The 24,780-nt window shown below is 39.5% G+C and overlaps 1 protein-coding gene across 10 annotated transcripts in view; it reads left to right on the top strand.

The window, feature by feature from the left end:
* Positions 1 to 24,780, top strand: part of PLCB4 (phospholipase C beta 4) — a 381,489-nt gene that overhangs the window by 40,148 nt on the left and 316,561 nt on the right. The window contains exon 2 of one of the 10 annotated variants that reach the window (XM_070485570.1): positions 18,176 to 18,240. The exons of 7 other annotated variants lie outside the window; for them this stretch is intronic. In XM_070485570.1, coding sequence (XP_070341671.1) covers positions 18,200 to 18,240 — 41 coding nt within the window. In that variant the 5' untranslated portion in view covers positions 18,176 to 18,199. Of the gene's footprint in view, positions 1 to 18,175; positions 18,241 to 20,817; positions 20,889 to 24,780 lie in introns of those variants that run through there. 2 more of the 10 variants (XM_070485571.1, XM_070485573.1) reach the window with 2 other exon arrangements.

Here is a 24,780-nt window from a genome sequence, read left to right as displayed (position 1 = left end):
CAAAGCGACTCATGCATAAAGGGCAGGGAGATTAGGAATAATCAATATTAAAGATCAGGGATAAGAGAGAGCTAATGAAGTAGGAAGAAGACCAAGGGCATGGAGTGTCTTGGAAGCCAACTGACAAGTGCTGCAAAGGGGGAGGAGTAATCAGAGGGCTGCAAAGGAGGAGACTGAGACTTGACTGGAGTGCCGAGATAAGATTCTGACCAACAAGACGCGTCAGCTTGAATTCCTTCTCGATGTGTGAATTGTGAAGCCAGGAGAGGATGATGATGATGATACTAATTATTGTTATTTTAGGCATTCAAAAGAATGGAGTCTTCTTATTTCTTTGTCAGGAATGTCAAATATATACCCTACCATTAAAATTGGATATAGCAGCCAAAAAAGAAGGAAAAAGAAACTAAAATTACTAAAAGACAGTTTTTTCATGTCCTGTCAAATAGTTTAAATTAATTATAAAGCTGGTCGAGGCAGATGCAGCTGCCGGAACTTGGATCACACATTGGCAGGAGCATCCGTGGGGGAAAAGGCTGCTGAGAGGGTGAAGTCAATGCAGAGAGAGAAGGGGGAGACGGGGAAGAGGGAGAAGAAAGAAATAGACAGCCCAGGAGGGTCAGAAGGAGTGCTCGAAGCAGTGGATTGTGGGAGATGGATAGGGACCAGTTGCCTGGTAAACTTTGTTGAGTCTTGAGAAATAGAAGATACTAGAAAAATGTTAGCTGCTTTTAACAGTAGCTTTTGCCTGAAGAGAGTTGAAAAGGTCTACATTATTCATAAATGAACAGTCTTCCTGGTACTTCAGACAATCCCCTTCAAGGTAAAGGTGTGAATTCGTGTCTCTGGGATCTAGTGAAATAAATGTTTGTACAGTAGTGCTCATGCATAAAGTGAAGGAAGTGAAGGAAGGACAGTAGTTGTGCTAGAGTTTCTTCTCTAAGCAGTTGATTTGATAAAAAATGATCACATTCCTGGTACTGCCTCTAGAAAATATTTATAAAAATATGAAAATAAAACGTTAAAATATAGTTTTAGTAATCTCCCTATTTGGAAAGGAAACTCTTACCATTTTTACTTGTAGGGTATTCACATGGGGTCTGAATGTGCAAGTTTGGGAAATAAAATGTTTTTTGTTTGGTTTTTCAGTGAGCTAAAATGATTGCTTCTTGATTTAATAAACATTTTGAAACCTCCTCCCCCCAATATACTATACACATAATCTGGTGCTTATCAAATTCTGAAAGTTGGGTTCAGATAAAATAACAGGAGGTTTTTTTCTGGCATCAGCCAAGAGTTGTTTGGAAAACAGGCAGAACAAGTTAAAGTAAGCCTGAAACAATGAAGAGAAAGACTTGTGTGCCAGGCACAGATGGAGTAAGTTCATTCTCACATAAGTATTATCCCCTTGTTCTTGCCAGGGCCGAGAGGCAGTCATTGTCTTAATTAACTCAGGGAGTTTTTGGTTATAGCTCCAAAACCTGAGTCTTCCGGCTTCATGTTGCCCTAACCAGCAGTGTGACCTTCAGTGGGCCACTTAACCAGTTTAGGCCTCAAGGTTGGGAGTGATGGGTGTGGAGGGGCAGGTTTACCCCTTCAAGGTTTTATGTTCAATGCATCTGTTATTCAAGTTTATGGACAGGTTTCAACAGAGAAGCTTAGCAGCTTTTCTATTATTAAGACGTGGATATTTTTACTCAAGAGCACTCAACTTTTTTTGCAGTGTGTTAATATTGTAGAACACTTTGAAACCCAGCATAGAAAATGAATGCACTGTCAAGGCTCACATACAGTCTTTCAACTATTTTGTTTGGGCTTTTAGTATTTTTTTTTTAATTTTGTAGTAAAAAATTGCAGTTAAGACATTCAAATATATATTTTTGATTGAAAAGAAACTTACGCCAATTAGCATTTATTTCAGTGAGGCATGGATCTCTAAAACGTGCGATTTACACATCTTCCCATTGATATAGGCATTATTGTCTTGGATACGTGGGAATGTCTTTCAAGCTGTGATTTCTCCTCTATTTACACTATCTTTTGTCGGGGGAAATAGACTCAACAGTGTTTAGATTATCTCTGGACATTTAAAATTTCTCGCAAAGCCTACGTGTAATGGTTGGCATCTCAGAGAATAAACAGGAAATTAGCAAGGCAGAGGCTTTCCTTCATCTTTTGCCAGGGCTGGACTCCTTGCTTCATTTATTTTCCTAGGACACCAGAAATCTGAGAATGGTATTTAAGCTGACCGCGTTTCTTTTATAGCTGGTCTGCATGTGGTAATCTACAGATTGCCAGATCTTTCTACTTTTCTCCAAATTAGTATATTGGCATTTGAAGGACCACGTTTACTTTTCATCAATGAATGGTTTAAAGTTGAGCAGTGTGGCACTTCCATCATCCTAAAACATTGCGTTTTTTTTCCCCCAAATGATGAAAGTAATCCATGTGTGTTGTAGAAAATTTGGAAAATTATTGTAATCTGAAATCCCACAACCCACAGATCACCACTTTTGGCATTTTAGGGTCATTCTCTGTGGATCTACCGGTATTCATCAAGTAATCAGTCATTTTATGTTAAACAAACTGTTTCCAAGGGGCGGCTAGTATGTGTTCTGAAAAAAACAAACAAAGCTTTCCATGGTCACATATGTTTGGTAAATGCTAGGTTGAGTAATGGTGGACTTAGCTTTGTGACAGACACCCTGCTCAGGGCTGGACCTCCTGAGGACTCTCCTTCATGTGGGAGGAACGTTGCTCGCAGTCCTGGAAACAGTGGACACTGACCCGCTTTGGCATCACACTGCCTAACATTCCACAGGAGTGTCTGCAGAGGGCAATGTGGATTACCTTTTGTTTGTGTTTTGTAACAGTTGAGATCTCATGCTTCTGTAACCTGCTTTTTCACACACTTGTATTATGAACACTTTGCACTTTAAAAAATATTTTCCCAATGATTGCTTTCCCTCCTTGTTATTTTTCAAAACGTTCCATTTATAAAGGTTCTGTTTCTAAAGCTGGGGCCTAACCCAGTGACAGGTCTTTTCAGCCTTTGCTGATGGTCTTGAAAGGTTCTGAGGTATAAAATGTTTATGCTCATTTTGTTTCTGCCTTCCACCCACCCGCTCCGACAAACCTTTAATTCTGGACTGCTGCTTTTGAAGCTTGTGGATTCACAGTGCCCAAAACCACAGGTAACTTTGCTTTGGAAAGGCCTGACAAAAATAGGCTGCTTTTAATGCAAATGGCCAATTTTCTCCTGTTGGTGGGCAGTTCATGTAAGAATAGTGTTTTATTTATTGTATTGTAAAAATAGCCTCCTTGAGAAGAGTGGCCTGCTCCAGGTAACTCTCACAGATTGGGTTTTCTTCCACCCAGAAATGATTACTTTGATCTAGAATAGTGTATTGCTTTCTCAGAGTATTTTTTTCACTATGAAATGGAAATGTGTATTTAATGTTTCTTAAAGCCCTCTAATGGCAAGTATTACCAGAACTTTCCTTCATGGTTGATTATCTAAAATATTTTTCTTCAGTTAAAGGCAGACATGTATTTGCCCCAAATTTAGACCAAATTAAAAATGGGTCTTTATTTAAATATTCGCTTCACCCGTTCTTTATTTCCTTTGTCACAAAAATATCCTTGAATCTGAGCATTTAACAACTCTGACCATTTTTCGTTGTCTAGTTGAAAGTGTTAAGAATCTGAGGAGAAATGTATTTATCTTTTAAAATGTATTTGTCTTATGAACAAGGGTTTGCCTAAGTTTTGGAGACCTGTGGAAACAAACGCCTTACCCTTTATTAGTCGTCTCTGCCTAACTGATCCACATCTGCTCCTCCGGCATACACGGTGCGCATTTTAAATATTATAAACTACGTTGTAAAGTCCTTTCTTTTATAAAGCTTATCTGGGCCAGGCCTGGAACACGGTCATGGACTGTTCTCCTGTGTGGTTCCTGGGCCAGTGCGTTGCTTTTAAAGACTGGAGCTGAAAAGCAGAACGTGTACTTTTGGCATGGGGATTCCTTATAGAGAGTATGCAAATTTCCCCAAGGAAAACGGAATTTGCATGAAAAAGCTCTCACTATAATTATAACAATTTCCTCCTCCTTTTTCCTTTTTTTTTTTTTTAAATTCAGCTTCTCAACGTGCTAAGATTTTTCCCTTTCCTCCAAGACAGGCCTGCTGAAGGAATTGACTTCTGAAAGATCTTATGCCAGCTCTCTAAAGTATCTAAAAGGAGACATCATAAGGTTTGAAATGCAACAGTGTGGGGGCCAGGGAGTGGTGGTCCTGTGTGCCTTGCCCATCCTTTATGTGAGATGTGAGATGCTATCCAACGGCTTATGCTTAGTAGAAAAATTATGCTTAGTAGAAAAATTCATGGACTCATCAAAGGGAAAAAAATGTTTGGTAATCAAGTTTTCCTTTTTGCTGAGGGCTGTGCTTACATAGTTTAAATTGTAATAAAAATTAAAATGCCTGAAATGTTTCAGAGTCGGAATCCTCTGCTGCTTTAGCTCATGGGCACCTCCCAGAATGCTTCCTCAGATAGCAACAGAAAACACTGGCAGCCCCCCAAGAGAACATTCTTTGAGGACCTCACTGGCAATTGGGAAAGGGAACTTCGCGTTCTCATTGTGCAGAGTGCAGGCAGGATGTGTGGTCTCCATCCTGAGGTTGCTTGTTGTCTTCCCTGTACAGTGTATAATTTTATTATTTTTTTCAGATGTTATAGGTGAGGCGTCCAAATAAACAGCTTTATGGTCAGGAAATACAGGGAAATTGGTGTATTGGGGAAAATCACGTATTACTAGAGATACTTTAATTATCTTTGTGGAATATTAGTTTTCTAGTAGCCAAAATTGTTAAAATACCAAATTTTGTTTGTTTTTGAAGAACCCAAGTTGCAAAATTGCTAAATAATCTAAGACACCAAATTTTTAAAACAATACCCAATGTAATTAAACTTCCATTTGATTCTGAACAATTGTCAGTGTCCCTGGGTCATTATCAATATTGTATTAATGTGGAATTCTGGTCGTTGGGCCTTCCTGTTAATAGAATGCCAAGCAGGTTGAATCAGGCGGACATACCTAGTATTGTGTGGCACACAGCAGGGGAGAATGGGGAAGACATGAATTGAGCTCACACTGTGACTTTTGCTCAAGAGTGATGTTTGATCTGGAAGGATTTACTCCTGGTTGGAGGCACAAATTTCTAAGGAGATAATTTGAGCTTAATAAGGTGTTCAGAGGGGTACTGCAGATGCTAGGAGCAGAGAAGAGAGAGGAGTGTAACTGAATTGTTGAGTTTTGAGCTAAATAGTGACCAATTTGTGTAGCATTTGAAAAAGTTAGAAAATGAAAGCAACAGCACAGGTCGAGGGTTAGAGGTGAGGATGAATATTTCTGTGTCGGGGAGGGTAATGATAGTCTGAGCTCACTGCATTGAGTCAGTGTTAAATATTAAAGTTGACACTTGTTCCAAGCTCTCGGGCTTCCACTGTCTCCTACTATTCAGCAAGGAAATGAGATGACGCGAATGGGAGATTAACCATGGGAGGAAGAATACCAAGTTCTGTTGTGTGTCGAGCAGTGGCCAGTTGAGATTTTCGCAGCCCTGGGAGGCGAGGGCCTCCTCTGGGGCTGGATCTTTGCCTGATGTCACCTGGAATTCTCACAGCTTGTTTTAACTGCCCACTTCCCCAGTGAAAGGCAGATTTCTGGAACTGTTTTGTGGCACCCGGGGAGAATTAACATAGTTTCCTAAGATGCCTGAGTAATGACCTTCCTTCCTGTCCAAGCAGGCTGCTGTAAAAGGATATGCTTCCTTCCGATGGTCTTGACCAACCTCACATTCAAGGGCCTGTGTGTTGTTAGCTGTGTTACCTGGAGAAAGTGAGCTGTGACACCAGCCTTTGGTTGCTAACGTTTGGCCATGAATCCACCCCAATGACTGTGAACTTCACATAGTAACTGGCCACACTCTCCTCTCCCTTCCTCTCACACTTGCTGAGGCATGAGTTCTGCAAATAGTATCTTTTGTGGACCTTATTTTGCTTGAACAAAGGACTTGACTTTGTATTCTTCCCCTCTGGTTACTTCCTTATTTTACGTGAGCCGTATTGTAAGGCTTAGTTTCTATACTGAGACGATGAGTCTACAGACCATTTAAAAAATTCCGTAAATGTTATTTTATCTACTTTTTGAATCCTCAGGTAATTGAAACCAAAACAGTGCTGATGGTTCTCAAAGAAATTGAAGTGCAATTTTGAAAATTTAGGTAAATAAGGTATTTCTAGGTTTAATATACATTCGACTCTCCCCAAGTTGCATCTTATTTAATAATAAAAATGACTCCACACTGTAGTGCTCTGTGAGTATAGAAAACTTTAAAAACTTCTTATAGCCTAATTAAATGGTAAAGGTAGTATAACTAACATGAATTTATTCAGTTATTTGAATTATTGATAGGCTGGATTCTCTTTAATTGTGCCAAATACTTACAGGCAACACATTGCTGTTCAGGGTTGATAAAGTTTATCCTGAATTATATATTTTAAGTATAATTTGAGGCTCTAAATTCGGTCTTTTTCTGATTTATACTATGTGTTCTTTACTAAATATTGTACTACTTTTAGAGTAATGTGATAGGAGTTTGGGACATAATAACCAGTATCATTTTTGTGCATTTTAAATCCCTCATATGGACCACACATATTTATAGTTAAAAATGTGAATATAGATCCAGTTTTGTATCATTCTTCATTTATAATTATAAAATTAGTATTTCTGATGTGCTTCAGTTGTGTGTATGTGCGTATGTGTATGGCTTCAAATCTTCTATGAAAGAGTTAAAAATTTTAAGTATATTAGTGCCTAGTTCCCCTCACTCCACTCTGTTTCTCTCACTCCACAGGAGTGATTGATTCCTCTCCTTAGGGTGCAATTTTTCTTTTCCATTTCTATTTTTATACTCTTGCCTCACGTATGTGTCCCTTATACATATTTGTGTGTGTGTACACAAATACATATACACACATACAAACACAGACACCCCCGTACAGAAACATATGCACATACGCGTATGCATGCATAGTGTATACACACACATGCACACGCACATGCACTCACACAGTATTGTGTATCCTCAAAATTCATGTTTTGGCTGCTCAGTTCTGCTCTCTTGGTTTTGTTCCATCTCTCTTTAAGTCAGCACCACATTGCTAAGACTAGGTGAGGCAGCTGAGGCGCCCAGGACGCAGCATTTATGGGCGCCTTTACCCTTCGGCTCTAGGAGCCTCACTTGCTGCCCCCTAGTCTCCACCCTCACTACAGCTTCATGGTAACTTTTGGTATTTGGTAGGTCAGAGTCTTGGCTATTCTTAGCCCCTTTACATAGCAAATGAATTTAGAGAAACAGCTTGTCAAGTTCCATGAAAAATCCCAAATGAATTTTAACTTGAATTACATAGAATTTATAGGTTCAGTGAGTCTAGAGTTCTGTACTCTCGCCCTTTCCTGCCTCTGACCTCCTCTCCCGTTGTTCCCACCGTGCCTCAGCCACACTGACCTTCTTGCTGTTGTTCACACTTGCAGACCTCTTTCCACCTCAGGGCCTTTGTGCTTAACAGTTCCCCCTGCCTAGAACACTCCCCACATCTGTGTATGACTCCCTCTTCTTATCATTCATGTTTCCCCCTCAGATGTGACCTCCCCAGAGAAGACTTCTGTGGCCACCCTAATCTCAAATATCTCTTTTTGGTCATTTTCTTTCCTCTCACTCTGCCTTATTTTCTTCACATAATTTTCATTATCTGAAATCATATAATATTGCTTATTAGTTATTTTTTGTTTACCTTGGTCTTCTTCCACTAAAATGTCAGGTGCTTGAAAATAGGGCTTTGTCTCAAGTCTTGGCTATCATCATATACCAAATTTTCCAGTAGCATATTAAAAAAAGCAAAAAGAAAAAGGTCAAATTAATATTAATAATGCTTTTTAACCCAATATATCTAAAATATTATTTCCACATGAAATCAATATAAAAATTATTAATGAGATATTTTTCAGTCTGTTTTGGATTAAGTCTTGAAAATCTGGTGTTTAATTTACACATAAGCACATTACAGTTTGGACTAGCCACATTTCACATGCTCACTAGCCACATGTGGCTGGTGGCTATCCTGTGGGATAGTGGAGGGTGGAACAAAGCCTGACACGTAGGAAAAAGTGAATGAATATATGCTGAATGGATGAACAACTGAATGAGCAAATAAATTTTACTTTAGTGTTATAAGTAATGAAAACTTGAGTTAAATTAAGAATAGAATCAAGTTCTCATAAAGGGTGATTTGTTGTTAGAGCAAAGTGAGGAGGTAGCAATGATTTTTACTGAAACAGTATTACCGTATCTGAATGGTTTGAGGTAAGTGTCACCTCCATTAAGGCCTTGGTGTGCAAAGCAGCATACGAGGCACTGAGAACCTGAGAAAAAGATGATGAAGTCCTCGAGATGTCTGATGTCTGGCGAGTTAGTAAGAACTTGATGCCTAGCTCTGTTTTAGGTTGTGTGTGTTATTGAAACAGCTCTGTGTATCATGGATTAAATTTCCCCAGTCTTTTATTAATATTTAGAAACCTAGATTCAGACTAATAGCTGCAGATGCAATTGTGGACCATGCAGTCCCTGTTTATAGAACACATTTTGTGGGCACCTAGCATCATGGGAAGCTGCTCAGAGGAGGTGATATTGCCCTAGCACTATTTTAATGTGTATTTCTCTAGGTTAGTTTCCTGACTCACCTGAAATATCCTCTAAGCATGATTCTGAAGCATTTCAGCTAAATTTTGGGTGCATTGAGATTCTAAATGTGTATCCAGTATGGTCTTTCCTTCGTTTTCAACTTATAATTGGCAAGTTCCCATAGGAAAAAATCATTATTGGTGCTATAAAAGCACTTCTTATCTGTCACATTTGGGAAATGAAAGTTTCGTAAAGGTCAAAAGAAAGTGTGCCCCCAATTATGATGATGACTTGTACATCACAAATAGTTTAATAGCTTGGAACCTATCTTAGTCTCTTTTACAGAGTAAAAAGAGAAAGGAAAAAAAATTAAAAACCTAAGTCACTCAATAGCTATTTTATCATATAGTTTTAAGAAGGATGAAAAAGAGCCCATTTAAATGCTTTTATCGACATCTATCTATATACGTTCTCTGTGATTTGGAACTATTTGAATTGTGTAACCCCTCAAGTTTATTAGTTCACCTTTATTAATTTGTCAAGGTTAATGTCTGCATAATGAGTTGAAGATAATTAAAGACTCGTTGGCACCCATCTGCTAGTATTTACTGAGTGTCGTACGTTTTATAGCTCTTTTTGTAATGTTTCCTGAGGAGATTTCTTTGCCACTGAAACAATTTTTAAAACACAAACCACGCTGCTGCCTTAGGCAATGTAAGAATTCTTCTCCTTAATCTTTCAGCACATGACAGCCTATTAGGGAGATCAGATGATGTACCTCTGAGAAGGCCAGGGTGTGTTTGCACACGCTGTTGAGAGTGGGGTGATGCCAGTCGGTTGGACACGTGGCCTGGCGGCCCCCTTTCCTTTGCAGTCTGCTGTAGAAGGCTGCCTGCCGCTGGCGTCTGTGCTAATTATTCTGCCCCAGCAGCAGAGCTGTGGGTGCTGCCTGCAGAAGGATGCCCTCCATGCTCTCCTTATGTGAAGGCCGATGGGCATTACGGAAGCCAGTGAGCTGACTGAGCGCAGGGCTTTCCTGAGTGCCTACTGTGTGCAGTGTCCGTTACCAATCGATAATGCAGACAGTTACCTTAGATTAAAAAAGGAGGGATTCAAGGCCCTCTGTGAATATCTTATTCAAATCCTATTTCCTCCATTTACCTATCTTCTCTGGGCACTGGGAAAGCCCTCTGCTGACATTTTCCATTGCTGGGGAAGACCGAAATTTCTGAACTGAGCAGTCAGGCCCCTGCGTGCTCTGATGCCTCCACCTCCCTCCCAGCCATTGCTGCCTTGCCCAAACCGTGTGGTCCCGAAACAGAATGAACTGCCCTGTTACTGTGTGCTTCCCCCTCGCTCCTCTGTTCCCTCACCTGAGTAGCCCTGTGCCTCACCTGTGTGAACCCATCGCTACGCTCAGCTTCAATGCTGCCTCCCTGAAGCCGTGCTCGTATCCACCCCTCAGCCCTGCCCTCACCTATCTTGACAATGCCCTGGCTCTTTAGGCCTCTCTGAAAGTTCTCAAAGCTTTTCCCTTTGTGGTGATTCATCTACACGTCATCGGAGACCCTGCCCATCAATTTCCTGAAGGCAGCATGGCATCAGCCTGCCTTTTACCTGCTCCTTCCCCAGGTTCCAGCAATCACTTTGCATTTTCTCAATGAGTGGACAAATGCTTCTTTAACTTCCATAGTCCCTGGTTTAGCATCTTCCCAGCTCTATCTTTTCACTCAGTAACCACCACCCGCAATTATCAGACTCTTCTCTCCTGGCTTCTGGCTTCTCCACGGGGCTCTGGGCTCCTCTTACGTGTTATTCCACCTGCTCCCTATTTTTTGCCCTAGTTTCTCATCATTTCTGTGAACAGTTTCTTCTGAGCTGCTGGTTCTCTTCCCTTTAGCATCGATCATGATGCTTCTTCCCAAGGGCTGGACCAGCTTATGTCTGGTCTAAAGGCAGGAACTGGCTTGTTTGTAATTTCTTAGGACAAGTGGGCCAGTTATTGAACACACTGTTGTAAAGTGTGCTGCTAAAATAGTCTGAAATTCTTTAGAGAGAGTTGTTTTGTTTTCCTGTGAAAGACAAAGATGAGTCTTCAGTGGAAACAACACTTTAATGCAGAGGTTTGAATGAAGTGTGTCCAACACAGGCGGCTCTGACAAATGTGGATAAAGGACATCAGTCTTAGAAAAGTGATGTTTGTAATTATGTTAATTATTTCAGGTTTTTTTTCCAGTTATTTCTGTTAAGTTGATCATATTTAACATTTATTCCTGACACTGGATTTATGTCTGTTAGGTCTAAAACTTGAGAATAATAGTTACGAAATATTACAGTTTTCAATTTAAGTTACTACTAGCAGCATTCCTATCTACTTCATTTTCCCCAAGACTTTTGTATAGAAATGTTATTTATTTAAGTATTTCTTTTTCTTGGCCAGTGTTTGCACTTGACAATAAAATTAAACATGAAGTACATTCTTAGGTTTCCCTGATTGTGGATAGACTAGTTTAATCTTTAGTGGTAATTTTTAATATATACCTATAGTAATAGAAACAAAAGAACACTATTTTTATTAAACATCTTTTTCTAATTGTAAAAATGGTGCTTATCGTGGAAAACTTTGAAAAGATAAGATAAACGAATATTACTGCTATTCTGCCGCCCACCAAAAAACAATCACTGTAACATAGCATATTTTTTATAAAATTAGGATTATATTGGACATACAATTTTTACTCTTAACATTGTATTGTGATTATTTCCTACATAATTTTGTTTTAAACATAGCTTTTAGTGGTCGCATACTTTTAAGTCATGAAGGACTGTAACATTTCAGGAATATTCTATTACTGAAATTTAGGTGCTTTCACTCCATTGCTTTAAAATCATTTCTGCTCCTATTCAAGATGCAGTATATTTCATAAGAAAGATACATTAGGTGTGTACTTGATTTAAATATGCAGTATTTCAGGGGATGGCCACGTGGTTGGGTGGTTAAGTTCGTGCGCCGCCTTCCACGGCTCAGGGTTTCAGTGGTTTGGATCCTGGGCATGGACCTAGCACCACTCATCAAGCCATGCTGAGGTGGCGCCCCATATAGTACAACCAGAAGAATCTACAGCTAGGATATATAGCTCTGTACTGGAGGGCTTTGGGGAGAAGAAAAAAAACCAAAAAAAAAAAGAGTAAGATGGGCAACAGATGTTACCTCAGGGCCAATCTTAAAAAAAAAAATGCAGTATTCGGACATTAGAAATGGGAAGATTAATTTTGAGTAATGTTATGTCATGCAGGCATTTACAAATCAAATGCATTTAAGGAAAAGCCGGGTCTTGCTTGCCTTAATGTTGGTCCAAGTTTGGAGACGAAAGCATTTACGGACCATTAGCTGTAATACTTCACTCTTGAGACCACTTGTCGTAATGAGCTGTCAATTATTGTGCATCTAAGTGTAGTTAAAGGGACCATTGGGCTTGCAGTTTAAAAGCCAGCATTTATAAATGTGCAGGAATTGAATTATAAATGTGGTGGCTCGATGAGACTCTCCTGCATCATGCTCCTGTCTGGATGTGCTGTCTGCTCTCTGGAAGATTTTCGTGTCCATTTAAAGATAAGAAACAGTAAAGATGTTGTACAGTTGACCATATGGCTACACAATTTTTATGTTTCTTACAATGTATTTTGGGAATTTTTTTTTAAACCAAGAGTTATGGACCAGTATTTCTTTGTTTAGCATAGAATGAATTAGTTTCAGCCAATACTTAGGAATGAGGAGAAGAAAGGAAATTGGAGCTATTTAAATGTACTTTGTCTTTCTAGAATGTGTATTCTGTGTTACCTGTTTATCATTAATTTCTGAACAGTATTTGCCTTTTCAAAATCTTTGTACTTTCAAAATACTTTACTGTAGCCTTTTTTTAATTAATATGGCATAACTGGGTAACATTTTACATTTTCTTATGGTCAGAGATGCCGTTTGGTTTGAATGTGCCCATTCTAAATGATCACACTGTTCAGAAACTGGTGGAAATCCAATTTTATTTTTCATATTTCAACTGTTTAATTCTGTCTTGTTCTGAAAGATCAATATTTGGTACGTGAAAAGTTCCCCTTGAATTTTGTTTCTTTCTTTTACTTTTTTAACACAAAAGTAGTACCTGCTTGCTGGAACAAAACAATATAGATATGTAGAAATAAAGATTTTATTCCATTCCACCCTCTGTCTTCAATCTCACGTTCTGCCGTAGAGGTAACCGTCTGAGAACATAAAGCAGTGTCACACAGGCACCTACAGTCTGTTATGTGTTGCTGTTACATAGACTAGGGTAGAAGTTGGTACACTTTTTCTGAAAAAGGCCAGAAGGTATTCTTGACATTGTGGGCTCTACACTTTCTATTGTGACTATTCAGTGTTGTAGCACAAAATAGCAATAGATAGTACCTAAATAAATACCTGAATTCATGAACACCAAAATTTGAATTTTGTGTAATTATTATGTGTCATGTTGAATTTCATGTAATTATTATGTGTCATGAAATATTCTTCTTTTGAATTTTTCAACCATTTAAATATGTAAAAACCAATCTTAGCTCATGGGCTCTATGAAGGCAGATGGCTGGCAGGCTGGATTTGACCCGAGGGCTGTAGTTTTCCAAGCTCTGGTCTAGGGTTAAAAAAAAATTATAAAATTGAATCATATTTTTTTCAGGGTCAAATATCACAGTGGGATTAATTGAGGCAAATAAACCAAAGAAAACACTTCTTTTATGGAATAATCTTTTGACACTTTACAGATAGTGAATGAAAGGAAATATTTCAGAAGGAAGCAAAGGTGAGAGAAGAAAGGCTGGGAGCAGGCTTGGTGGAGTCTTAAGTGTGGGAGGGTCACAGAGGGTCTTGGTATGATGACCATTTCACAGACTCCCTTAGCGCTTCCACAGAGAGAAGTGCTCCCGATCCTTTGGAAGCACAGCATTAATAGAACATTCTCTTTGCATGGAGACCTATGTTGGCATGTATCATTGTCTCATATGAAATCTGTTTTGCAGTGTGTGTTGACAAGTATCATCTTTGTAATTGACTATTTTTATATACCCTGAATTGTATTTTTAATTATGAAGTTTTATATTACTTATACCAATATAAAATAGAAACATTGATGATTGCCCAGGAAGTATGTTATGTTGTAAGCCTCCCCAAATAGATGCTTTGTAATGATAAGGTCAGCTCTATTAAATTACTTCACGGGATGCTGTCTGAATGCCTCTTATGCTCCTGATTTGATCCATTCGCCAGGTGTGTCTCTTGATGGCAATTCTGTTTTCAGACCAATGAGAACACTGTGATCCAGTTTTGCTGCCTACTAGAGCAATTGCTAGTTTTAATAAATTAAAAATAAAACAATAGGGCATCTATTGTGATACCTCTGAAAGTGTCGTTTTCCACTGTAATTGCAAAATACAATATGTAATTCATAGAACTAAAAAACTTATTTTTTATGAAATGAGCAATTTATTAAGGATTATACTATCTGATTTTATGTGCTTGGTATGTGACTTAATGAAAGTGTGTGTGATAAGAAGCAAAAATGGATTCATTGTGTTATTTTTTTTTAAACCACTTGTCCCATATTCCATTTAGTTCACCTGAAGTGGAGAGTAAAATAGTGTTTCGCTTTTTCCGTTGTATAACTTGGCAATTTGGAGAATAAAGGGTATTCTTATTAGATACCAAATATAGGAGTGTACGTGTATGAATACAAATGCACACATGCATATGTGAAAAGAAGTTATATCTTTTATTCTTCTAGAAGAAGTTCACGCTATAAAATTTAGAAACTGTAGATCAATGTAAAGAAGGAAATAAAAGCATCTGTATTTTCACCACCCAGCCATAACCACTATTAACAATTTTGGGAATACCTACCAGAGATTTATGCCATATGCCTGCATGCTTATATTTATTTCTCAGGTCACATTTGTTGCTTATCTACTATGTGCCAGGCACGGTATGAGGCATTGAGGACATAGAGATGAACAGAACAGTCCCCTCTTTTCCTGAAATTGACTTTGCTCTAGTGGGGGAGATAAGCATTAACCAATTTCTCATATATCTGGTGGTGGTGAGCACTGTGAAGAAAATTAAGACCAGGAAGGGGGGCTGAGAAGGTCTGAGGTGTGCCTCTGTGTGTGTGTGTGTGTGTCTGTTTAAGTAAGAGTAAAGATAGTACGGGGTTATACTACCCACACTCTTTTGTAACTTGCACTTTTAAATTTAAAAAATATAGCATGAACATTTTCTGTGTCATTAAACGTACATCTAAATGAGCATTATTCTGAATGCCATGTTCTACTTTTATATGAATGAATGAGGTTTATTTAACTAATTGTTCAATATCATAAACTAGTTTTTTCTTTTTAAAAATATTTATATTATAAGCAAGGCTGTGAGGAGTATTACCACTGAAAATAAGCATTTTTGCACGTCCTTGGGATAAACTTTTAGAAGCAGAATTTTTGGGTCAAAGAGTTCTTACGTGTCAAGGCTTTTGATATGTGCCCATAAGCTTAGACATGTTGTACGGCTGCTTCAAAGCTTAGTTTGTTTTCGTTTCCTCAGCCCCCTTCACTGTTCCCTCTACGTTTTCGAATTTCAAATCCTAGCAAAAGTAGGTAATATTCCCCTAATGTAAAGAACTTTGTATGTGATAACATGTTACATTAGTGGTGAATTTTATTTCTTCTTTCTGAAATCAGATTCTTGTTGTATGTGAGAAGGCTAATGTGCTTGTAACTGCATCATTGCATAAGCTGACAAAGTCCTATTTGTTGCTTACAAAGTTGGCAAAAAGCAAAATAAAAAAGACATTAAGCATAACAAACCAGAAGCCTTGGAAATGCAAGAGAGTCAGTGCAAGTTTCAACATGTCATTTCATTTGCTTTTTTTTTAAGGTTTGAAAAAAGCCTTAAGCATATTGAACTGTATTACAAAAGAAGCAGTCAGTTTGGGGAGAAAACCATTTTATCCTTTTCGGCTTGCCCTAGGATAGATTTTTCTATTTCAGCAAAAATAAATAAAATTTGTTATTTTAGATAAAAATTTTCTAATTTGCTGTCACCTTCCACTGGTTTTCTTTCAGGTGACATTGTATGTAATGCCAATGCTAATGATATTGGCACACACTTACATAGTCTCTATCCTGTGCCAGGTACTGGATTACCTCATTTTAAAGCTAGATGGGGATTGTTTTCCATGAGAGGAAGTGGAGATTTTAACACCAAGGCAGTAGGGGCTTAGTGGCTCTAACCCCTTTCAGAGTCATAGACATAAGTAGAAGGATGTGTTAAGGTGAGCACTTCTCAAAGTCTAAGGTGCACTCGACTTACCTGGATGTCTTGTTAAAATGCAGATTCTGATTCAGCAAGTCCTGGGGGACCTGAGACTCTGCATTTCTAATAAGCTCCCAGGGGATGCTGATGCTGCTGGTCCATTGACCACACCCTAAATAACAAGGTGTTCAAAGACATTGACACAAAGTCTACTGTTTCCCTATGGGGAGAGTGTGGTCCAGAGGGGCCAGCAACCCAGCTCTGCCAGCCACACAAGCCCCCTGGCAACTGAGGTTGGGAGCTGATTTCCAGATGTGTCCTTTGTGCACTTTGTTTGCCATGCCACTCATTCTGAGAGAGCCACCCTTGTGATGAGATTATACACGACTTAGATTTTCTTCTTTTTATTTTTGTGTCTTCTAAGTTTTATTTTATTTTATTTTATTTTGCAGGAAAGGATTCACCCTGAGCTTACATCTGTTGCCAATCTTCCTCTTCCTTTTTTCCTCCACAAAGCCCCAGTGCGTGGTTGTATATCCTAGTTGTAAGTTCTTCTATGTGAGCTGCCATCACAGTGTGGCAACTGACAGATAGGTGGTGTGGTTCCATGACTGGGGAGTGAACTGGGCTGCCAAAGCAGTGAGCGCGCCGAACCTTAACCACTAGACCATTGGGGGTGGCTCTCTTCTTAAGTTTTTATTGGTGATCATATATTAGTCTTATAATCAGAAAAAAGTGAACACATTTATTTTTTTACCTAGAATGGTCCCCTTCCCCAAATCTCTATTGGTGATTGTCCTTGGGCATCTTTTGCTGCATCTGATCTCTTTGAAGGTCTTTGAGGCAGGTCTTTGAAGGAGTTATTGGAATAAATACACTTTAGGTGCTCCATCCGTATCAGCTTTGGCACTTACCTTTTAAAAAAAAATGGTGGTAAAATACGCATAACATAAAATTTACCATTTAACCATTTTTATTGTACAGTTCAGTGGCATTACGTATATTCACATCGTTGTGCAACCATCCTCACCATTCTTCTCCAGAACTTTTGTATTTGCAAAACTGAAACTCTATACCCATTAAACAATAACTTCCCATTCCTTCTTCTCCTAAGTCCCTGGAACCATCATTCTATTTTTTGTCTCTGAAATTGACTGCTCTAGGTTCCTCATATTAGTGGAATCTTATAGTATTTGTCCTTTGGTGCATGGCTTATTTCTCTTGGCATAATGTCCTCAGTGTTCATCCATGTTGTAGCATGTGTCAGAATTTCCTTACTTTTTAAGGCTGCATAATATTCCATTCTGTGTATATACCATATTTTGTTTATCCATTCATCCATCGGTGGATACTTGGGTTGCTTCTACTTTTCGGCTATTGTGGATATTGCTCCCATGAACATAAATGTGCAGATATCTCTGTCTTTGGCACCTACCAGCTTTTTTGCCCAATTTCCAGCTGCCTGCATTTGGCCCCCTTACCTGAGTGAGGGCTTTCTCTGGGCCCCTTCTCTGCCTATGTATGGGCTGTGAAGTCAATGCCTCCTGTATCCCCCACCCCTCAATTGAGATAGGAATTGGTATACAAGTACCCCAGCTCCCTTCCTTTCAGATGGGGTAACTGGAGACACGTGTCTACACCATCTCCCAGAATTCCCCAGTGGGGTTAGACCCCAGTTGCCCATGATGATAACTTTCTTGATATCACACCCTGCACTGGCTTCTTTCCCATCTCATTTTTCCACTCCCCTACTGGTTCTTCCTGGGATCACTTCCCAAATAAACTACTTGTTCTCAAATCCTTGACCTAGGGTATGCCTCAGAGGGAACCCAAACTAAAGAGCATTGAGAAGGCCCCCTGTGAGTCCCCCCCTTACACCCAGAGATGTGCTTTTGTTGGAAAACAGCACTGAGATTTGGATATTTGAGGTGGATTCTTAGTTGTGTGCAGCTGCCTTCCCACCCCATCCAGTTAGATGTTCCAGAAGAAAATTGAATCTGTTCACATCAGCATTTGACCCTTATTGTTGTAACATCTTAAATGTAAAATACATTACTTTCAAAGCCCTTTTTTTGTGTCTTTACTATCTCAGTGATATAATCTCCAGTTGCCATACATGGAGCTGGATCCCAAAGAAAGAAGAAAACAGTTCTACAAGTAAGTAGATTTCTTGTTAGTTAAGATAATCATTTTCTATATATAGATGCTTGTTTCTTGCTTTTGCTACCATGTTTAGCTTCTGGGACTCTTCTTGGTTGTATCTAGTTTGTTGTTTTTGGCTCATTTTGACATTCTCTGTGTATTGTATTTTTAATATCAAATCATAGATTTAGCAACAAGCCTGGAAACAGATTAAGTTTCTTGTCCCAGAGATGCTGCTCAAAATGAAGATGCAGCCCGGGGTGTAAGGCAGATCTCAGCTTCGGTGTCTTTGGGGAGTCTGGCTGCTAGTGAGGTGTGAACTTTCATTGATCTTTGGGGATTGTTAATGTCATACCTAGTTAGAGCATTTATGGGCCAACCCTAGTTAAGTTGCCGACCACAAAACCACAGAGAGTAAGTCCTAGACTTGTGATTACAAAAGGAAAACGTGAATGTTTCTGAAGACTGTAGCTAACTAGCATCTGCCTCAAACCAACAATAAATCTTTAACCATCTGTATGACAACTCAGTCTATTTTGTGGGAAGAAGAGGTATGTATACTTCAGAAGGTGTGCTTGCATCTTCCTTTTTTGAGTTTAAAGGATAAGTTACTTTAATTGATGTATTGTCCAGCCAGTTTAGAGCAAGTGAATAACTTTCAGAGTAGAAAGCAGTTTCAGCTACGGAGAATAGACGATAATGTCAGTGGAAATGTTCCCCCCTTAAAGTGGTTGAAAGCGTATCACAGCAGATGTTTTCTGTGTTTGGATTGTTTTCCCATGAAACCCATCAATGATGTTTGCACATGATGGTTTAGTTCCCTAGGTCAGGAGATCGTGAGCAAACTTATCTGATCCCATATATTGGAGGTTAGAAATCTTCTTTGTTGACTTTGCACAGTGGCAACTATTTCGAAAGAAATAATCTTTGTCTTAGTAGGATAAATTGAAGTTGTAATCAGGTCAGCAAGAAATTAACATAAAGCCCAAGCAAAGCAAACTTGGTCCTTGTTTCTCTGTGTTAACATGGAACATTGTATTTATTATGTCCATCAAAATATAGGAGGTCTGGGGCCAGCTGGTGGCGTAGTGGTTGAATTCGCATGCTCCGATTCAGTGGCCTGGGGTTCCTGGGTTTGGATCCCGGGCGTAGACCTACACACCACTCATCAAGCCATGCTGTGGTGGCATCTCACGTACAAAATAGAGGAGGATTGGCACAGATGTTAGCTCAGTGACAGTTTTCCTCCAGCAAAAAGAGGGAGATTGGCAACGGATGTTAGCTCAGGGCCAGTCTTCCTCAGCAAGAAAAAAAACATAGGAGGGCTGGTTTAGACTGAAAATATTGTGAACTCTTCTTTATGAAAGAAATCTCCAAGAGTTTCCTGAGAAGGCAGTTCATCGTCTCTAAGCCTCTTGCCTTTCCTTCAACTGTGGGTTTCCTGGCCAGCACGTAACAGCATCGTGTGAAGCTACATTAAATTAGAGGACACTCAGGGGTGATATTAATAGCCTGTATTGACATTTTTTCATGGCTTAAGGAGCAATAACTGATTATCTACTGTGAGCCAGATCTGCTTTGTGCTGGAGATACCTGAGAATGATCAGGTCTTCTGTTTATCTATTAATCTTTCTATCTATTGACCAATCATTGGATTTATCAGCCAGTCGACTAATTGATCTATGAGTCTGTCTTCCTTCCTTCCTTCCTTCTCTCTCTCCCTTCCTCTTTCCTTCCTGTTCTCTTTCCTTCCAAACTAAAATCTAAACTGAACGTAGAGTCTGGCAGTCTTCTGAAAGTTGAGCTCTGAATTCTAATCTTACCTTGAGTCCTCACTGATAAGATACCACCTAATCTCTGTGACCTGTAACTTCCTTACCTATTGAATGAAGGGATTGGATCAGCTCCTTCCAGTGCAGTTGGTGGGTAAAGGCATACATAGCGTCTGGATCAATGCCTCCTTTTAGATCCAGGCTTTACCACTCCCTGTCTTTGTGACCTTGGGCAACTTATGTAACCTCACTGTGCCTCAGTTTCCTCATCTGTGGAATGAGGACCAGAATTGTACCTACCCGCTCTTTGGAAGATCAAATGAGGTAATATATGTAAATTGCTTAGAACAGTATGTAATACTGTTACATACTGTTACATAGTAAATGCTCAGTAAACGTTAGCATTATTATTACTATCATTATCTATCTCATGTGCAAACAACAGATGCTCAATCTCCTTTCCTCTATCTGTTATCTTCCCCTGCACATCTTCGCTGGGCTCATAGTCTTGTATTGAGACAAGCATAAATTACTGGGCAAGAACAGAGGAAGATGACGTGTAACTGGGTATTAAAGGATGAGAAGAGTTTTGCCAGGAAGAGAAGGCAGGAGGGCCACTGTAAGCAGGGGAAGCTGTTAGGAGGCAGGAAAGAGCTCCGCATGCTTGGTGTAGAGCAGTTAATTTGTTGTGGCTGGTGCGTAGGATGCTTGGGGGGTGATGGCGGGAAATGTGACTCTGCACCTCTGTTCTGCACCAGTATACCTGAGCGGCATGCAGTCCCACCCCAGACACTGGCTCTCTCACACGGTGATTCCCTTCCAGGCAGAGGGGACAACCGTCATTCTCCAAGGGGCAGGATCTGAATCTTCGAGAGGCTATGAGGGAGTCAGGTATGCATTGTAAAACCTTCACCGTTTCCACCCAGGGATATGTGCTTGTCCCTTTTGTCACACTGATGTCATTTAATTTCAGGGCTCACTTAACCATTGGCCAAGCTTTGAGGGATAAGGTGTCCCCGTTTTATGCTTATGGTTTAATAGTTAAGCAGCTTGCTGGAGCTCATAGAGCCCCACATTGGGTATGGTGAGGCTTCAGGCCTGGGTTTGCTTCTAACCAGTGGTAGGACCTCAAAAACAGCTTTCCTTCTCTAGGCCCTGTTTCTTTATCAGTGGGATGAGTGAGGTGGTTCAGAGGTTCTTATGGAGCCCTTTGGCAGTTTGCTGACGCTGCTCTGAACCCTTTCTCTGAACAACTTTTTAAATGCATAAAATAAAATATACCGAACTACAAAGGAAACTGTTATATTGAAATACAGATATAAAAATAGTAAATAAATTTGTGGCATGACAATATATGTATGTCTTATCAACACATTAAATGACACAAAAACTGTTGTAACTTTGAATTATTGGTGAGCACAAATGATAATTTTGCCATATCTGCAATAATTCTAAAAGGATATGAAACTGTCTGGAATTTCCATTGAAAACCAACTCACGGGTGCTATTAATACTATTGTGGGTTGTGATTTATATTTATTATTAGAGGAAATGCAACATTTCAGTTATGGTTAGTGAAAATAATCATGTAATTATTTTTCCCTTCCAAGTTTATGGAACCTTGGGTTATATCTATGGACCTCTTTGTTGGTCCATGGAACTCAGGTTATTAATTGGTAGACTAGGTGACTTCCAGGATGTTTCCTTTGTTGCTTCTGTGGCTATCAAATTAGGTAACAATCCCCATAATAGTAAAAGATTTCCAAATAAATGAAAAATTTTAAAATCCTCACACAATTGATAATGCTCTTATCATTGGTCATGAGAAAAACCAAGATGCTCAGTGGGTATGAGAGGCACTTTTCTCTAAGGTGTCTACTGGTATCTGGTTCAAAAGTACTGGTGGCCCTTCCTCCAGGCCTTGGATAACAACAGGCTACAGAGCTGTAAATTATGCACAGCGGATCTCATTATTCTCAGCAGTGATGCTCTATAAAGTCTCCCTTGAACATTGCTAAACATTGGTAAACATTTGCTAAACATTGAAATGTTGCTCCTAGTGGATCTACAGGGTTAGGTTCCTGTGAGCCTTTGGTCACAGCATTTTCATCAACTGATCAATATATAGCCTTGTCTTATGTGTGTTTCTATTTTTTAAAAAAATCTTATTTAATATGTATTGTTGACTCCCAGCCAACAGCACTGTAACTCACCCCTGAATGAAGCTTATCTAACACATGTATTTTCTCCATTAGGCACATCATAGCCTTCTTGTGCTTAGGAGCACTATACAGCACTTGAGCACATTGCTTGGGGGCCCTTTCAGACAAAAAAATTGCCAACAAAAAGCACAAAATTGTGAAAAACATGGCACTAAACAGACCATGAAAAGGACACTTGTTTAGGATGTGAGAGCTGAAACAAGAAGGCAGAGCAGAGCCCTGTTTGACCTCAGCTGGGATCGTGTGCATCAGTGGCTCAGCTTTTTTGCATCTCTGCATGTCTGCCAAAGTGTTGCTACCATCGATTTTGCAGTTACAAATAAATTTTGGTAAGTAGGTGAATTTGCAGACAGTCAGGATTGACTGTATATGCCAATATTTCTCTCTGGACCTGAGGTCTAGGTTGATACCACCACTCTGTGTCTGACCTTCATTTAGTTGTTTCTCTATTCTGGGCCTCTGTTTTCTCATTCATAAAACAAGCATGTTGGGGTAGATTGGTGGCAATAGTTTCTTTTTTTATGTAAGAAGTAACTTTTATTCATGTAAAAGCCCAGGGTATAAAGCAGTAGTCAGCTCCCTGCATCTCTTGTCCTCCACCAATTTTACCAAAAACGTATGGAAAACCACTGGGCTAGATCTCCGAGGCCATTTTCCTCTGTCCCATTAGGTTATAATTTATTCATTTGAGAAATATTTATTGAGCCTGGAACAATACTAGATGCTGTAGTTGCACCAAACTCACTGAAAAAAAAAATTGATCAGAACTATTTGGAAATGGCCTACACGTACTTTTTATTTGTAATTCTTATTAAAAAGGTTTTCTGCTAGTTCCAGTCTTCTCACCTCTCTCTTCATCTTGAGTGGCCTCAATGAATCTTTCAGACTCACTGTTGTCTCACACACATCAGATCCATTTAGGACCTCATCCCAGGTTTCGCTCATCCTGGTTTGGGCATCCTTCATCTATGAGATTGGAGCCAGAAACGACCTTCTCATTGGTCATGTCCGAAGGGAAGTCGGTTGGAAAGCAATGCACCCACCCACAAGATACCCACTCAAAAGGACACCCAGTATTTTCCTGGATATCCCTGTCACTTTGGGGGTTGTGTTTACTGCTCTACTAGAAGGTTGTCATAATGGAGATGCCTTTCCCCTCTAGAGAATGCATTTTCATAATCCATATGTGCAAAAATAGTAAAGTAATAAGCAGTATGCATTAAAACAGTCTTGAAGTGAGCTTCTAGTTTAAAGCGAATTGTAATTTTTCCATATGGTAATTGATGTGTGATTTTTCTTAGTCTTCAGTGCATGAAGGCTAAAAACTACAGTTTGTTAGGATTGTGCCTAGTTCTTCAAAGGTGATTCATTCCTCTAAGAAGGAAATTGGGAAAAAGGAGTTGACAGTAGATGTGGATCGGTTTGTTTTAATCCAGTGAGTGTATTTTAATCATGAAGCCTTCAAATTTATCTAAAGAATAGTACTAAATCTTTAGTGAGGGAATCTTTCAAAATTGATATTTCTATCTTTTAGGGATATATAGGATTTTTCTCTTTTTCATTAGGAAATGATGGAATTGAATTATTTCTATTTCTGTACTAAGAGCTGGCCTGTGGGAGGTACAAAGTGTGTGGTAGCTTCAGTTTTAATTTAGTATAGATTGTTTTATTTCTACAATCACTGGTTTTTAATAAATCTGTTGATGCTTATTTCAAAAGGTCTGGCTCAAAAGGACATAGTCTATAGGAAACTCTGTTCCTACTGTGGTAGATTGCTGCTTTGGTGGCCTCAGTGAACTCTGCCTCCCATCACTCATGCCCTTGTATATTCTCCTCCTCAGTGACTCTAGACTTGGCCACAAAACTTGCTTTGGTGAGTCGGACATTAGCAAACATGATGCTGGCAGCGACTTGCTAAGCCCTTGCGCATTATGGCTTGTCCTCTTGGAATGCTCCTTCATGGAAGCCAACCTTGATGCCATATAAAAACTCAGGCCAGACTATTAAATGACCACGTGGAGAGAGATCCTGAATGCACGAATGTTTGAAGAAGGCCAGTGAAAAAGGGGCTGAAGCTGCATGTGTTTTAGCAATGCATGGCCCACCCTCAGTGAGTTTTCTTTGCCAGCGAGTGACTCATTCCTGCAAAGGCACTGGGGATTCCCGTTCTCCCTCCTGCACACAATTTTAATGTCCCTGTGCTTCCCCATGGTTCTTCCTGAGGCTCCTTTGCCCCTTAAGCCCCATAGCAGGCATCATATCAAATTCCAAGTGGGCTTGAGGGAGTAGAGAGGCAGCCTCAGGCACTTGAGCAGTGGGGAGATGAAGCTTTCTACCCAAGATGTCCATCTGTAAGGACCAGGGCAAGGAGGGTTTTAGAGAAGTGAAGGGCTGGTTCAAGGCACTGTCTTTTTCCTCAAGCCACGTTAACATTAACTTAGCATAATATAGACCAGTTGTTCTCCAACTTGTCTGCATATCAGTGTCACCCGGGCAGCTTCAAAAATACCGTTGTTGGTTTTCCAACACCCAGAGATGTTGATATAATTGGTTTTTGGTAT

This window comes from Equus asinus, chromosome 15 (genome assembly GCF_041296235.1).
Source record: "Equus asinus isolate D_3611 breed Donkey chromosome 15, EquAss-T2T_v2, whole genome shotgun sequence".
Lineage (NCBI taxonomy): Eukaryota > Metazoa > Chordata > Mammalia > Perissodactyla > Equidae > Equus > Equus asinus.
The sequence above is the reverse complement of the archived record's forward strand: the minus strand, read 5'-3'. Positions and strand labels throughout refer to the sequence as shown.